This window comes from Leuciscus leuciscus (genome assembly GCF_965113295.1).
Source record: "Leuciscus leuciscus genome assembly, chromosome: 7".
In the NCBI taxonomy this organism is placed as follows: domain Eukaryota; kingdom Metazoa; phylum Chordata; class Actinopteri; order Cypriniformes; family Leuciscidae; genus Leuciscus; species Leuciscus leuciscus.
Window position 1 is genome coordinate 14,447,903 of NC_138731.1, and position 18,091 is coordinate 14,465,993.

Here is an 18,091-nt window from a genome sequence, read left to right on the forward strand (position 1 = left end):
AGTCGGTCGTTATCCATTTTGTGTGTGTGTGTGTGTTGTGTTTTCGCAGGTGATCGGCTGATTGTTGCATGATTGGGAACACCGGCACACAGGTGATCGGCTGATTGTTGCATGATTGGGAACACCGGCACACAGGTGATCGGCTGATTGTTGCATGATTGGGAACATCGCAACAGGCTGCATAAATTAGGTCAACCAAAGCCAGGAACACTTCCTATAACACCCGACGTAATTGTTACATTGTAGGAATAATGGCATCTACGCTAATATAAGTCTATTGGTCTCATCCTTATCCAGAGGTTACTGTAGTCAGCCGGATCCAGTCCATATCCAGATCAGATGGTGGAACAAAACGTAGCCCTGAATGTCAGCAGAGACCGTGAAGGCCTCGTCGACATGACAGCCATCAGCACAGATCTTAAGCAGAGACCACAAGAACCAGACCGGTCCTCCGCACAGACCCTATGGCTAGCTTCGGCTCCATACCGGCGTGATGAATCCGATCTTTAAGCAAAAGGAACTGGATGAATATTAGAATGCTACCGATCCCAATCTGAATTCTAACTTGTGATGCAGCCTGAATCATAATGACACTGTGTCCGTTTGTTGGCCAGAGGAGAACTGGCCCCCCGACTGAGCCTGGTTTCTCCCAAGGTTTTTTGTCACCTGATGGAGTTTGGGATCCCTGCCACTGTCACCTCTGGCTTGCTTAGTTGGGCACACTTAATATTCAACAATATTATTTATCTGACTGTATTGACGCTGTTGTATGAGAACTGAACTGTGCTGTATGTTGACTTTTTTTTTTACAAAATTGCTTTATAGATGAAATTAACTAATTAAATAACTGATGATCCTTACAACAGAACTGAATCAACACTAAACTGACTTCAGATGATCAACAGCCGAAATGTATCATTTTCCTGTTATCACTGTAAAGCTGATTTGAAACCATCTGTATTGTATAAAGTGCTATATAAAGGTGACTTGACATATCACCGACATACACAATGCTTTTTACTATATAAACACATTTTTTATGTTTTAAAAAGAAGTGCTCACCAAGTCTGCATTTATTTGATAAGAAATACTAACAAAAAAACAACAACAAAAACTGTAATATTGTTAAATATTATGACAATTTAAAATAACTGTTTTCTATTTGAATATATTTTAAAATATAATTTATTCCTGTGATGCAAAGCTGAATTTTCAGCATCATTACTCCAGTCTTCAGTGTCACATGATCCTTCAAAAATCATTCTAATATGCTGATTTCACGCTAAAAAAAAACCAAAAAAACATTCATTATTATTATCAATGTTGAAAACATTTGTGGACTATTTATTTTCTGGATTCTTTGATGAATAGAACATTCCATTTAATTTATTTTAAATAGAATATTTTGTAACATTTCTTTTGTGCATATCTTTTGATCATTTTAATGCATCCTTGCTGAATAAAAGTATTGATTTCTTTTATTTCTCTCCCCCTCCCCCCTAAAAAAAATTCTTACTGACCCAAACTTTTGAACAGTAGTGTATAATGTTACAATTGCTTTCTATTATAAATGCTGTTCTTTTGAACTTTCTATTCATCAAAGAATCCTGAAAATTTTTTTTTACATAACTGTTTTCAACATTGATAATAATAATAATAATAATAAACGTTTCTTGAGCAGCAAATCAGCATATTAAAATGATTTCTGAAGAATCATGTGACACTGAAGACTGGAGTAATGATGCTGAAAATTCGTCTTTGATCACAGGAATAAATTACATTTAAAAATATATTAAAATAGAAAACAGTTATTTAAAAAAAAAAAAATTGCATTTTTATTCAAATAAATGCAGCCCTGGTGAGCATAAGACTTCTTTTAAAAACATTATAAAATAAAGAAAAAAAAAAAAAAAAAAAATATATATATATATATATATATATATATATTCATTTATTCATTTATTTATTTATTTATATATACACTCACCTAAAGGATTATTAGGAACACCATACTAATACTGTGTTTGACCCCCTTTCGCCTTCAGAACTGCCTTAATTCTACGTGGCATTGATTCAACAAGGTGCTGAAAGCATTCTTTAGAAATGTTGGCCCATATTGATAGGATAGCATCTTGCAGTTGATGGAGATTTGTGGGATGCACATCCAGGGCACGAAGCTCCCAGTAACTGAGCAGATTGTGAAATACTCAGACCGGCCCGTCTGGCACCAACAACCATGCCACGCTCAAAATTGCTTAAATCACCTTTCTTTCCCATTCTGACATTCAGTTTGGAGTTCAGGAGATTGTCTTGACCAGGACCACACCCCTAAATGCATTGAAGCAACTGCCATGTGATTGGTTGATTAGATAATTGCATTAATGAGAAATTGAACAGGTGTTCCTAATAATCCTTTAGGTGAGTGTATATATATATATAATTTAACAATTTAAACGACATGGTGTGGACAGTGTGGTTTTTTGTTATATTTAAAGGGATAGTTCACTTTGAAATTAAATTTTGGTATGTTTTAGCTTACCTCAAGGGCATCCAAGATGTAGGTGTCTTTTTTTCCGCAGTAGTTTCAATTTTGATATTTTTAGGTCAAACCGTTCTTGTCTGTCAGTCATATAATGCAGGTCGATGGTCACTGTCTCAAAGAGCATGCACAGAGTCCAAATTAAAACAATTCCCCATCGTCCAAATTAAACAATTCCCCATCGTAAGTACACATTGATGGCCCAAGACACGAAACGAGCGGTTTGTGTGAGAAAACGAACAGTATTTATATCGTTTTTACCTCTTGTACACAGCCACGTCCAAGTGATCTGAGAGCGCGGGCGGGTATAGATATATACACTAGATGTCGCATTGGCTACGGTTTCGTTCCAATGAACTGCAGTAGCCAAGGCGACTTCTATTTACAGGGTTTTTTTAATGGCACAAATATAGCATAAACCAATGGCACGGTTTTGGAACAATTTAGATGACATGGGGTGGAAAGTTATGTAACTGTCCCTAAAAAAGTTTTTTGTTATATTTAAGACAGGGTTATAGTTACAGGTTTTTGTATTTGTTATTTAGAGGGGAAATAGATACAGTGTCGAGCACAAACAAATAATACCGGTTTGGAGCGATGCCACACAACCAAAAAAATTATGTTCAATATCTCAAAATAAACCAGCACAAACGTTCATTTTTGCGGCACAAATCAGCACAAACGAATGACATAGTTTTGGGGATTATTTCATTTTATGGGGTGCCAACTTCACGGAGGTCATAAGGCTGTGGCATGAGAGAAGTTGTGATGGTCATTCATGAATGCTCTGCATTCACTCAAGCAGTTTTAAAACATGGACTATAGTGGTTGCTACGCACTTGATTATACATAATACATACATTAAAATGTTAAAAAGTCATTTTTCAATAGCTAATTTCTCCAAACACGTCCATATACGCAATCTTTGTAAGAATACAAATGTAAGAATCTGTTTAAGATCTGATGATTCTACGTCCTGACATAACATCACATGAAAAACTAAGGTGAAGCACATTGTATTTAACATTTAAATGATATCAGATGAATGGTTCTGTTAAGCAAAGTTTCCAGCAAAAGTTTTCTACCAGTTCCTGTTCACTTTATTGTAAATCAAATGAGCCAGATTACTGAGACTCTCACCTTTTGTCTTTAATGGCTCTTGGAGCCCCTATCCCATTCTTTGAATAGTTATGCTGATTGTATTAGGACTGGTGACACTCTAGAGTCTGGGGCGGTTTGCTAACTGTATACTTCATTTGCATGCTTTGTTTAAGGTCGTCAGCCAGGTGAAATTCATTCTCTGTTCAACCAGGGAAGGTTAACAACAGTCACAGTGTGTTAACAGTAGTTTATTCTCTACTTTACAAGGGTAGGTGGTTTATCCTCTGTCTAATCAGGGAGGTTGTTTAACAATAGTTACCCTCTACGTTGCTAGAGAAGTTTTATCCTCAGTAAAGTTAGGGAAGATTAATCCTCTGCTTTAAAAGGCAAGGTTATTTATCCTCTGTGTAGTCAGAGATGATTCATCCTCTGTTCAACCAGTGAAGTGTGTTCAAGTGTTTAAACAGTTTGTTAATAGTAGTTTATCCTCTGCTTTGCTAGAGAAGTGGTTCATCCTCTGTTTAATCAGGGAAGGTTGTTTGTTCAACCAGTGAAGTGTGTGTTCAAGTGTTTAAACAGTTTGTTAACAGAATAGTTATCCTCTACTTTGGAAGGAAGGTTCATCCTCTGTTAAGTCAGGAAAGGTTGAATACATTACATTTTCTTGGAATACATACATTAACTAGGTTATGCTCTGCTCAGTAAGGGAAGTGTTGAAAGTGTCCTGTTGTGCCAGAAAGACATTACAAAATATTGAGAAGGAATGCTAGGGTGATTCCAACAACTGAGAAAGGTGGACTAGCTACCACTACCCCTAGCTACTAGCAGTGATTTCAAATCATTGTTAGGAGAGCACATGGACTCCATAACGACTGACTGAGACAGATTGGATTTGACAACGAAATTTGGTATTCACCCAGAAAAGGTATGGTCAATTGAAGAATGCACAAAAAGTACTTGGTGCATGTATTAGAAAGAAAAACATAAAAGGCATTATCTGTTGCCACAGAGAATTTGACCTTATACATTGCACACGAACGAGCTCAGTGTATTGCTAAGTTAAAAGAACAAAACCAACAATTGCACACTCGAGTGTCTCGTCTAACTAAAAAGGTGGGCCATAAGGCCCCAACCAAATGTGACTCAAAAGAACAACAGTCAGATGAAAGCTACCCTGACTTACAGTCTTTATGTAGAATAGAGCAGTGGTTTTCAAACTTTTTCAAGAGCAACCCTTTTTTTTTTTTTTTTTTTTGACGCGACCCATAGGCCTATATAGGCCTATTCTTAAGCCTTTTCTTAGCAACCGCTTTTGATGATGCACGTGCAGTGGCTTATCCGTGACGCGATCGCAACGCAAAGTTGATTCTGCACTCTTTTGATCTAGCTAAAGCTACAGGGATGCTAATTAACCGGTTAACCATTAACCATTGTAAGAATTTTAACCAATTAATATAGCCTACTATCGTTTGACGTATGCTTAAAAAATTCACTAAAAATATTCCACAACAAATCCTTTAAATTTAATGATATTCAGAACAGAACAAGAATGAAAAAAATATCTATAAACAAGCCAAAACGAAATAATTTCGTTGGGCTCACCTAACTCTCTCATTCGAATACATTTTTTTTTCCATATTCGCGATTTATTTGGATGCTAAACTATTATTTATTATAGGCTTCTAAGAAAAAATGAAAATGATTATCCCCCCAAATTTTTTATATTTATTAGGCTTCAAAAAATATAAAAACGTTTAATTTAAAGGGGACATATCATGCTAAATGCACTTTTTTAGCCCTTAAATGCATTTTGTTGTATATTTGGAGTGTTTAGAAGTACAGAAAAGATGAAATTATTCTCTTCAGGTGCTTCGTTGATATCTTTATATTCTGTTTTGGTCATATTTTTCAACCGGTTCAGATTTTTCTGTTATCTATGACGTTTTTTGAACTATCACGTCACAGTATTTGCAGCGGAACTGCCAAATAAGGACATTGACTTCCGGCCCAACACTTCGAGCAATCCGCCATTATTATTTCTCGCTGCAATTTTGTAGTCCAAGCTAAAGGATGCAGAAGTTACGAGAGGGTAAGTTAAAATGTTCGGTTGTTGGATGTAGTAACCCACACGCTTCATTACACCGTCTAATTTAGATGAACTGCCGCGCTTGTGACAGGAGCATGTTTAACTGAAAGAACGAGCAGAGAGAGAGACCCGGTCGCGCGCGCGCTCACTCTCTCTCTTCAGAGCCAGGCGAAAGTGTAAACAAGACATCACCGTCTCCAAACTAGACGCTGTCTTGCTCTCTCTCCCTCGGACATATTAATCAAAATAAATCGACACGGTGGTAAAAGGTCGGAAGACCAAAGTTTCATGTGTAAATACAGTACACACCATTGCGATACATCCATATGAAGACGTTGTTCTGCAGGTTCGTCGTCTTCATTTTCATCTCGCTCCGGCTCTGGCTCGAACATGTAAGGCTGGCTGGACAAGTCTTCCGTTGTTGACATTTTGTTAATAACGTGTGTATAAAAGTTTCTGTGCGCTAGATAATCCTATCTCTGCTACCAGACTACAAAAATGGCCGAACGGGGTGGAGTTGAACCGAGTGTCACCGCTACAACCTGGAGAGGGGGCGGGGTATGAAGTGTCTCAATATTATTTAAAGAGACCGCACCAAAACGAGTTGCTTTCAGAAGCACATTAGAAAAGGGGTAGAAAAGGGGCCTGTGGAGCTATAATAATGAGGAATTCAGACCCAAGCATTGCAGTTACGCTTTATATAGACTACAAATGTATGATTTATATGTAAAAAGGAACAATTTAAAAGCATGATATGTCTCCTTTAAGTGAACTTAAAACAAACCTTACATAAACCCATTATAAATGTCATATTTACCTGTGCCTTTCCTGTCTAACAGATATGAAATATACAGAAATTGGATAAGGTTATCAAAACATTCCGCACTGCATAAATTATAAACTAAATATAGAGAAATCCGTATTAAAGCTACACGCATTCTTTAGTCAAGAGCTGTTAATAATTTTCTCCGAGAATTAGCTGCTGCCACTTTAGGACCAGCCACAGCTGACGATCTCACGCATCCCATTCTCTCACTACTCTTTACTTTCATTTAAGATTTTATTTAACTCATTTAAGACTGTTCTTGTGAGGATACTCGACAAAACGGACATTTTGGCATGCATGTGTGTTGTTCGTTCTAGCGCGAAAGAGAACTTGATACTGGCGCGCGTCTATCTGTGGGTCGTGTGTATGTGTGTGTGTCAGGAGGACATTTACTGACAGCGCGTTCTCTTTTGTCTTGTCGCGCATGAATGGTTTAAAAGCATTTGCATGAATAAGAGCGGGATCATATAACGATAGCTTAGTCACCTGTTGTTGTTTCTGACGTTTCATCGCCTGTGCCGCAACCGCGATACCACGCGATACCTATATCGATGCGCGCGCGTCCGCGTCCGGGAACATCGCGTGCCGTCTCGGTTTTCTTTCCGTCAACTTGTTTGTGAGGCGCCGCGCCTCACAGAAATGGACCAAACTCAGTTGTTTAAATAGCCATATTTCGCGTGTTTCTTTTATATAGGCCTATAGACTATGATTTTATGAAAACAAATTTTGTTTTTTAATTTAATTATATTTTCCTTAAATCATCCTGGCGACCCATTTTTTAAGTCTCGCGACCCACCCGAGGGTCGCGACCCAGGGTTTGAAAACCACTGGAATAGAGGACAGAAGCAGTACTGGATTGATGGACAAAGATGTATTGTCAGCACATGCCTACCTGCTGGGAATCGCTGCCTGAAGCACCTCCACCAGTGCCGTTGGACCAGCTGCGGGTTCATCAGCCGGGAGCCAGCCTTCACTGATGTTTTGCTCCTTTAATTCCAGAACATCTTGAGGGGATGGAGCAGTCCCAGTCACTGCCGCCCCCCACAGTTGGTCCTAGGATCCCTGTTAAGCCCATGTTTTGTCCCTTCTACAGAGCCAAAAGCCAGAAACTCCCTCTTTCTGCCTCCTTTGCCAGATCTATGAGTGCCCTCTTTTTTCACGGTCGGTGATGCCCAGAGACTTCAGGAGCCGCTGGGTAGATACTCCGATGTAGCCTCTACAGCCGACTTCCACCGGGAAGGTAAGAGCCCTCCACCCACCTTGAGAGAACGCAGCTGCCAGCTCTGTGTACCTCTCCTTCTTCCTCTCAAAGGCAGCCTCCAGCCCCTCTACACATGGGACAGTCAGTTCAACCATGATGACTGTCTTAACAGGGATGAACCAGATGACGATATCAGGCCATAAGAAGGTTGCAGTGATCTCTACCGGGAACCTTAGCTGGTGGTCAAGGTCAGCTACCATGCTCCACTCCCCTTCTGGTGACAAGAGATACCAGTCCTTCAGGCTGCTGCTGCTGCCGGCAACTTTGGCCCTCTCCCCCTTGTCTGACGAAGTGGATCTGCTGCTGGGATATTGCTAAATAGGATCTGTTTGCCTCTAGCCTGCGCGTCTCCAGGACTTCTGCAAGCTTGCGCAGGACTTGGTCGTGGCGCCATCAGTAGCGGCCCTGGATCAATGCTGCCTTGAACCAAGAGAGGGTGCGCTGGAGACTTGGATTCTGGGGGAGCAAAGATGACAGTTCTCCTCCGATCCGTACCACAAATGTAGGATCTGGGGACCGGGAAGGACATCATACGTGGCCCCTATGAGGAAGCTAAGCCTTGCTTGGGGCATCTTCCACATATCAGCCCACCTGGTGTTCCTGTTAATAGCTTCCCAGGTTGTCCATCTACCTTGCTGGTGCCAGCTCTGACCTTGTAGCACTCCTCCTCCATCTTCGACACCTCAGTGATTACAAGGTCCTTCCTTTCCTTTGTAGATGCTTTAGACCACATTTTAGGTGTAGATCCCCAGCCAAGACTTTGTCCTTCCTGGCTGTGAAAACCCAACGATCTCCAGATGCTTTAGCCAGTTGGTGGCCTGTTCCACTGTCTGCGTCACACTCCTCTTGCGTCCTGTGCGGATTTGGCCTTCTGTGTTTCTCACAAGCAGATCAGCTCTTAGCTCGAATAGCAGCCTCACCTTCTCCTGCTTGTAGCCCAGGTTGATGGATTTCAGTGAGAGTTCCAAAATGTTCCTCCCAAATAGTGCCATGTTGACAAGGGCGCAGGGGAGGCCAAGCCATTTCTTGATTTCTTGAGCCGTTTGCCTTCCTGTCCATTTTCAGGACCGTTGTTGAGGTAATGTCGCACAGTTTCAGAGGCCACACCAGATGCTTATTCAGAGTTAACTGGTAACACAAGACCTTGCACTTCCCTGGGAGGCAGCTTTGGTCGATCTTGTTCAGCCCATCTATGAGCTCAGTATCGCATCAGGCAGTGCATTGCAGTTTCCTTGAGGAATGTTTTGATTCATTCATTGCTTTAGGAGAGGAAGAATTTTCCAAACTCGTTAAATCATCTAAATCGACAACATGTATGTTAGACCCTATACCAACTAAGCTATTGATCCTCTTCTTAATATCATTCATTCATCTTTGTCATTAGGATATGTACCAAAAACTGGCTGGCAATGATTAAACCGCTTGTTAAAAAAATGCAACTTGATCCTACACAATTAGTCAATTACAGGCCTCTCTCGACTCTACCTTTTCTGTCAAAGATACTAGAAAGGCAGTATCCTCACAACTATGTTCCTTTTTAGAAAGAAATGGTATCTGCGAGGATTTTCAGTCAGGATTTAGACCGTACAGTACAGGATTTAGTGTTAGTGTTACTCGTCACTCGACTCGACTTGATAGTGTTATTAGTGTTACTCGATCTTAGTGCTGCATTTGATACTAACGACCACAACATTCTTTTAAATAGACTCGAAAATTATGTTGGCATTACTGGAATTGCATTAGCATGGTTTAAATCATACTTATCTGACCGTTATCAGTTTGTAGCAGGAAATTAAGAGATGTCTTATCAAAGTTCAGTATGGCATACCACAAGGTTCAGTGCTAGGAACTTTGCTGTTCATGCTACCCTGCAAAGTAAGGAGATATCATTAGGAAGCATGGCATTAGTTTTCACTGTTATGCTGATGATACTCCGCTCTATATTTCTTCACGCCATGATCAAACTTACCAATTCACAAAATTACCGGAATGCATAGCTGATATAAAAAACTGGATGACTAGTATTTCCTACTACTTAATTCTGAAAAAAAAAGAAATTCTAATTATTGGACAAAAAACTTCCTCACGTAATAACCTAGAATACTCTTCTAACACTTGATGGCTGCTCTGTCAAGTCTTCGTCGTCGGTTAGGAACCTGGGTGTGCTCTTTGATACCAATCTTTCATTTGAAAGTCACGTGTCTAGTATCTGTAAAACCGCATTTTTCCATCTTAAAAATATATCTAAATTATGTCATATGCTTAAAAGCGCTATATAAATGAAGGTGACTTGGCTGGTGCACAATGAGAGGAATTTTCTCACCGCTCACTGAGAAGCAGATGTTATCGTTCCTAACTCCCTTATGGATTGAAAGGCTACGGGACTTGGATGGCTTTATCCTCACCCGAGCCCATGCTAGCAGCTCCTCCAGCCTTTAGAGTAGTCTGGAGGTGCACCCAGCTGTCAGGAAGAGAGTGGTGACATCGTCCATGTAACTTCTTATGGCTGGAAGCTTATGGCATATGTGGGACCTGACTCCTCGAACCATCTGTCTATACTACCACTGATCAGGATGATCTCGAATGCTGCAGTAAAGAGGATGAGGGAGATGGAACATCACATTGCAATGCCCCTCTCCAGCGAATACCAACTAGTTGAAATCTTTTGGGTTGTGTAGCACACTTGGAGGGTGTTAAAATACTTGGCCACTTTGGTCTGAATGGGTAGTGGCACGTAGAATAAGTTGAGTGCAAAGGAGATAAAGGAGATGGGGAACTGCCCTGTAGGTATTTGCAAGGTCCAACCAGACTACGTGCAGATCCGATCTATCCCTCTCGGCTGTCTGTTTTTGATCCCAGATTATAGCCGAGTGTTCCATGCAGCCAGGGAAAACATTTTGGAGGAGCAGTGTCATACTGCGAGGTGGGCTTTGGGGGCTTTGGTATGTAACCTGGAGATCCTGTGGGGATTCCTTCTCGCTGTCGCTGAGCTGTGATTTGATGGAAACCTCAAGCTCATGCTGGGTGATTTGCAACTTTCCAGATTTCTTCTCCTCCAGGAGACCTCTGGCGAACTTGAAAGGGTCCCGCAAGAACTCATCCTTGCTTTCTCCTTGTGGCTTCTGCGTTTTCTGATCCTCTCTGCACGCCTCAGGTCTGCAAGTTTGGCCTTAATCTGGTTCCACAGGTTCTTCAAGCCCTCCTTATCCTGATCTTCGACTTTCCTTCACGTCTTCCGCAACAGCCGTCTCTCCTTCACTAGCTGAACAGTGTATGATTATTATTCAGGCAGCATTACAGGTCAGAAGTCAGATTGGATCGGCACATTCAGGATATTGATCCAGTTCCATCTGGTTGAAGATCAGAGTCATTACGCCGGTATAGAGACGGGTTTGTTGAGGATCAGTGCCACTGGCTGTCGTGTCGATGAGGCCTTCACAGGGGAGAGTCTAGTTGACACAATCTCTGCTGACACTTCAGGGATGCGTTGTGGTTGTGTCTAGGCGCAGGTCCACCATCTGATCTGGATACGGCTGAGTACATCATGTGTTGTGATCGTGTCTAGGCGTAGGTCCCACCATCTGATCTGGATACGGCCGAGATCCGGCTAACTACAGTAAACCTCGGGATAAACAGAGAGACTAATATTAGCGTAGATGCCATTCTTCTTTGAATGGTTGATTTGTAGGGAAGGACTACACGCCTGCGTACATATATTCAAACACACATACCTATAGACTGAACTCGTAATACGCATGTGCACGGCATCGGCGTTCTCCCTGGTTCGCGTTTTTGAAGTTTGCGCAGAAAGAACTTAAGAGTTTTCTGTTAAAACGGTCGTGTTAGTGGCCCCTAAGTTAATAACTAATGATCGTTGTGAATCAATCAAACTAACTTTAGCTGGACAATAACTTTATTCTAGAGCTGCTATAAAGCCAAAACACTTTACTTTAATTTCCTATTATCATTGTAAAGCTGCTTTGGAACAATCTACATTGTTAAAAGCGCTATATAAATGAAGATGACTTGACTTCTTATGATGTAATCAGGTGTTATAGGAGGTGTTCCCGGTATATGACCTAGTATATGCAGCCTAACAATCATTTAACTGATCTGAATAATATACATTTATAATGTTCTATAATGTTATACTGTGTATGCCAGGTTAAAGAGATGTGTTTTTAGTCTAGATTTAAACTGACAGAGTGTGTCTGCTCGAACAATGCTAGGAAGACTATTCCAAAGTTTAGGTGCTAAATAGGAAAAGGATCTACCGCCTGCAGTTGATTTAGAAATTCTAGGGATTATCAAATAGCATGAATTTTGACATTGCAATAGATGTGAAGGAGTATAATGCGTTAAGAACTCTCTCAAGTACTGGGGAGCTAAACCATTTAGTGCTTTGTAAGTAATCAGCAAGATTTTAAAATGTATACAATGTTTAAAGGCGAGCCAATGCAGTGTTGACAGAAACAGGCTAATATGTCACCGCCGCTATTGAGGGCCAATGGACTCCTGCAGCACTGCTTCTGAGTGGACATCACCAAGGCAGAAACAATGCGGTCTGGAAGGCATCTGAAAGAAAAATGTCATACTCACAGGAACGCTGCAGAGTAGTGGCAATCCAGACACCGTCTCATAGATGACGTATCACAACGGCTGTAGATGGCTTCTTATAGCTGAAGGAGAAAGATTCTGAGGCAATGGTGTCCAGCGCCGCCTTATAGTGTGGGGGAACCCGCCTCTGCGCTTGAACGCCATTGGCGGGCGAATTAGATTCGAGAAAGGAGGGGATAACCACCATAGCGACATCTTCGATGACGCAGTTTTGAAAGACCGACTCGAAAGGGAACCAGGAGTCACTTCTGGACAACACAAACACCTTGTGGTTTCCAGCAAAAACATATCTGAAAAGGCTTTTCAAGTATTGGGTCAAAACTTTCTGTCATGAATGCATTGGAATATGTTCCATAAGCAGCTATGCAACCAATGTGAGCTCAAATTTTAGTTTAAGTTGTCCTTATCCAGTGGGCCATGACCTCACCACATCTGTACAGGGTCATCAGTGACAACACCAAGAGTGAGGTATTTCACAACACATGTTCTCTTTTGCATGCTTGTCTACTAAAACAGCCTGTAAGTAAACTTGGAACACAAAAGGGCCATTAGCCAATAAAGGAAAATTTACAGAGTATCTGCAGAGATAAATGGAAAGCAGAGGGTCTCTGCACATACTTCAGAGAGGTGTTTTGATAGATGAGCTCAGTTGCACCAATGAACAGCAGACAGTTTCAAATTCAAACTCATACAGGGCTTAAAATATTCAGAAATGCATAACCATTGCAATGATATTTAGTGGTGTCTGCTAAGGTAAGATAGAATCACTATTACTTGAGGTTGTCATGGCAACCATATATATTTCACAGGAATTACTTGTAAGGGCCATGCTGGCTATTTTTCCCAGTAAACACATTATTCAAATATTTCAGGCACCAGAGCTGGGGGTGGGTGTTGGTTGTTCCTTATCCATTCAGGATATTCTGGACCTTTGGTGTTTCACCTTAGGTATTATTTGCCAATCAACAACTAAGTCAGCGATGCCTTTATCTGCTGTCCTTGAGACACAAAGTGGTGTTTCACGTTTTAGTGCGTTAGTGCCACCAAATGCTCTATGACTAATACAGAAATGGTTGACTCTGGCGCTGAAGGAAAATATTAGGAAAGTCTTGAGAATTGCTAGAAAATTACAGGTACTGTAGATGTGTTTGATTAGGGATAAAGTTATACTTTGCAGGACATGGCCCTCCAGGACTGGAGTTGGACAAGACCTGATTTAACATGTGAACTATAACTACTCAGTGTGTTTTTATCATCAGACAGAAATAAATAAATAAAAATCTCGAAAAAAAAAAGGAATTATTTTACGTATGCATGCGTGCGTGCGTAAATCTATACGAATCCATTATTTCTATTCAAAATCTTCATTTATTTTCAGTTTGCACAAAAAAAAAAAAAAAAAAAAGCCTATGGCCACATTTCTGCATAATGATATGACGTTTCGCAATATTTTCAAAGTGAATGTGCAGTGAGTGGTGCTAAAAGCATGTTCAGGTTTATTGAAATGATGAACGTGAATCTGGAAACGTTCTTTGGAGTTTTGCAAAGATTTAGGTAGAGGCCTATTTTTTACTACTGCTTTGAATATGTTAAGCCTGATTATATAAATTAATTAAAGTTACCTTACAATTGCTGCTCTTGTAATTGCCTATTGAAAGAAAATGTTCCTCTAGATATCGGAGTAAAGTTTTAAAACCTATTTGGCTGTTTGTTTTTGCTTTTGTTTTGTTTTTATTTCTATTAGCATAATTGAATTAACAACCTTTATTAAAATGTTTTTCTGTCTCAGATTTATTCGTTTATAAGCTTTCAGGTCTTTTGCAAGTCCTTAACATGTGGTGGTTGCATTAACCATAGTAACAGTTATTGTAGTTCCATGCCCTGTGATGATACACATGCTGTGTGATCATATTTTCAACAAGGGCTTAAGTTTCACAACACTTGACCTACAACCTGATGAACTGCAGCACCAATAACTGTGAAAATGGATTTGCACAACAACAAGAGAGATGGAACACACTGTCCGCTGGCCAAGACTGGAATAATTTCTATAGAAAACCAGCCAATTCTTTGTTTGGAAAGAAACACAAGCAATGTCTTATGCATGAGCAGATAATGGTAATGGACCTTTCCATTTCAGAAAGCTTCAATAAATCAAATAATAAAGAAATGTAATAAGAAATGTATTTAAAATTTGTGTGGACTTTTACCACAATCTGGAACTACTCGGTTAGTTATATGAATTCTCTTTTCAAATCACCTTTATTTAACACTTTATCCAATACAGATTGTTTCAAAGCTGCTTTACAGTGATAAAAGGGAAAATAATGATCAATGATGCAAACAGAATATAATTCTGCTGTAAAGCAGCTCTAAAAAATAAAAAAGACAATAGTGTCATTCATCGGAAGTCAGTTCATTGTTGATGTCAACCACTACACTTTGCAACTTGTGTTTCTGTTCTACCGTATTTGGACAGCAACAGTGAGGCAGGTATGTGTTTAATAAAGATGACATTTAAATATGTGAGGGTTAAAGTTTCAACCTTACATTGAAAGACTTCAAAGTAGGCCTACTGGATATTTTGAAGGATGGAAGATGTGAGATACTGACTTCCAGGATTTGAAATGAATTTTTTTTACTTGCCAGCCAATTTGGCTTCTAAATTTTTAAGTTACCACCAGCCATTCAGAACTTCTACTAGCCAAAACAAAAATATCAGAAATAAAGCAGATTTTCAAAGTGATGCTTAGATTTAAATATTATTAAATCTAATTCTGAATCATTGTATCACTTTCAGCTTTACAGGAGTCATTTACTGTTTGCAGATACCATTCAAATAAAATAAAATGGAAATAAAAACAAAATTGACTTCCCTTATAATTGCCATGAGTTTTCCTGCACTTAGCAATACAAGACGGTAAGGCGTTTTTTGCTCCAAAGTCTTGGACATGCGGCATTTATGAGAATGGGTTGGAAAAAGTGGCCTCTTAATTGTCTCCTAGGACTCTGGCGGAGTGTTAACCGGTAGCACAGCAGACGAGCAGTGCAACGGCAGGGACATTTCACAGGCAGGCTTCTCTCACATCTGTCGCATCATTCTGGACTCACGTTCTCAAGTTCAAGGCGGCAGTGTACAGCCAACAGTGAATCTAATCACAATACAGGAAAAAGTTCACTTCAAGAATGAACAAAGTGTCAGTGAGTTTGAATTAAGGTATTTAAAATAAATTAAAAAACAGCGCAAAGAGAAAGAGAAAGTGCGACCTTTAGACTATTATTTCTCTATACAACGCATGTTAATTCAAGCCACAAAAACAAACTTGAAAATGAAATATGCACCAATACACAATCTCCTTGGGTGAAGTCAGCACGTAAATATATGTTGTGTTCTGAGTAATTGTGCTAGGGAAAGAGCGAAAAGGAGAACAAGAAAGAAATGTAAGAGAAGAATGTAATATGGTGAGATAGTCATGGTTAAGTGAGTTCATATCAGTTAAAGAATAAAAGGAGTTATTATACTTGCCTCGTCAGTGCTATGATTCCTGAGAGTGACTGTTTACCTTGATACTGCTTATCACAGCAATATATTTGTCCTAAATTGTTGTATTTTAATGGAAAATGATGTGAGTGAAACCACAGTCCCACTAGACTTTAATAGGGGCAGGGGCGCCGTTATGGGGGGTGCAGAGTATGCCAGGTATATGGGCCCAGGACGCTAGGGGACCCCAGACCATGATTTTTTTCTTACATACACAAACACGTTAACTAATAATATTGTAGTAAAATAAAATGAAAATCTGTGAATTATAGAAAGTAAGAAGTGAATGTGAGCACGCTCTCGTCACTTCAAAATACAGCACATAACTTTAACAGCACAAAAAAAGAACTCGGTGGATGGAAAGAGGCACCTGTCAGGAGCACAAAAGCAAAAACATAAAAAAAAATAAAAAAGTAGGAATGAAGACGTGAAAAGGATGAAAGTTTCCCTTACAAATTGGGTCCTTACAAATAAGAATATACAAAATATTGGAGATTATTGTAGTGACAGAAGGGGAAAGATTGGAGATCCTTATAGTCACGGCCTCAGTGTGGACGCTGCAGCGAAACAGGACAGCAGATTAGCAATAAACAAGAAACAATCTGCCGAGATGAAACAGTAAAGGACAGTATTCAAGTCAGCGGCAGCACCAGCACTGACAACCTCAAAGAGACAGGAGGATTACAGGTTAGTGAGAGTAAGGCCTTACCATTTCACATTGATTGTGCCAATAGACAAGCTATACCAACTGTCGGTGAGAGTAAAGCAGGACAGCTCGCCAGCAGACCGAGTATGTAAAATAATGAGGGTTGTCTGTGTAAGACTGGTTAAAACTGCTACGATAGATGGTAGCAGGGTTATTATAGGAGATATATATACTGTGTGTGAAATTTTCTTCTAGAATGATCATATTTATCAAGTTCGTATATTTAAGTTTGGTAATTTCACAAGCTTGATAAAAATGATTATTCTAGAAGAAAATTTCAGATGGCACTTAGAGGCTTTTGCATCTGAACTCTTCATATATATATATATATACATTTGAACTCCCCCTCGTGCACCAGAGTCATCCTAATCTACATCTCTTTCCCTCACCCCTTGGTAAATTAAATTAAACTTGGTAAATTACTGTAAAATAGTTGGATTGACTTTTCAGCAGCTGTGGCTCATGCAGAGGCAGGTGGGGCAGTGACCCACCAAATATGTATTAACTTGAAAAAATAGCCCTCTGTATATAGTGTCTCACTGTCTCAGCCTACAGTTACTCACTTTTTTAAAGATTTTAGGACCAGCTTTACTAACAGTTTGCGCAGCGCAACCTCTTTTGGCATTAAAAAAAAACTATTGTCAGGATTTACTTAAGACATGCAGTGAAATATCAGCGCAGAAAAGGCGTGGACACAGTTATTTTTGTGGTTGACTTTATTGCAAATGCATTTGTTTCCCTTTCAGATGCAAAATTTATGGGAGGAGAGTATATCAGTAAAAAAAACATGTCTTAAACCAGACGATAATTGCGCTGCTCTTGGTAGATTTCGTTGGTCATTATGGAAATGATCTGGCTGTGTTCTTTAATTTGCACGCGTCTGTAGATCACCCCTAGAACTTTCCACTTCCTTTGGTGCTTTTTTGGAATTGTGCATTTTTTCCCCTTTAAATATAATGGTTTAATTTCTGACATCATATTTGTGGCACTGACATCCTCAGTGTCATTTTGGTCCAAATGTAATAGTCCCTGAAAGCCCCATATTGTTGACAACTAACATAAATATTGGAGTCCCCAAATGTGTTTTTAAAAAAAAGTTTTTGTTTTAGTTTTTTTTTTCTGAAATGGTCAGGTATAAAGGGCACTTTTTCCTAACAATGGGCCATTAATCCATCCTCTACTCTGGTGCACCAGTCAAGCCAACAGTCATGTATGACTCTACCTGTTAGACAGCCGCTCGGAGGAATTTAACTACCCTGCTAGGATACACACAGTATTAATAACCCTCAGGCTGCCCGATAATTACCCAACCAGCCTTGTTATGTCATACATGTTTTACTTTCACTGAGCAAAGAAAGATACACAAAAACAGTCCAAACAAAACACACACTAAAACAAATGTACTGCTAATAAT

The 18,091-nt window shown here is 39.7% G+C and overlaps 1 protein-coding gene across 4 annotated transcripts in view; it reads right to left on the minus strand.

Moving 5' to 3' along the window:
* The window catches only part of acvr1c (activin A receptor type 1C), a 122,724-nt gene that overhangs the window by 51,403 nt on the left and 53,230 nt on the right, over positions 1-18,091 (minus strand). Inside the window, exons 1-2 of one of the 4 annotated variants that reach the window (XM_082176187.1) lie at positions 9,583-18,001; positions 7,445-9,072 (exon numbers count right to left, since the gene is read on the minus strand). The exons of 2 other annotated variants lie outside the window; for them this stretch is intronic. In XM_082176187.1, the coding sequence (XP_082032313.1) occupies positions 7,445-7,505 (61 nt within the window). In that variant the 5' untranslated portion in view covers positions 7,506-9,072; positions 9,583-18,001. Of the gene's footprint in view, positions 1-7,444; positions 18,002-18,091 lie in introns of those variants that run through there. One more of the 4 variants, XM_082176186.1, reaches the window with a different exon arrangement.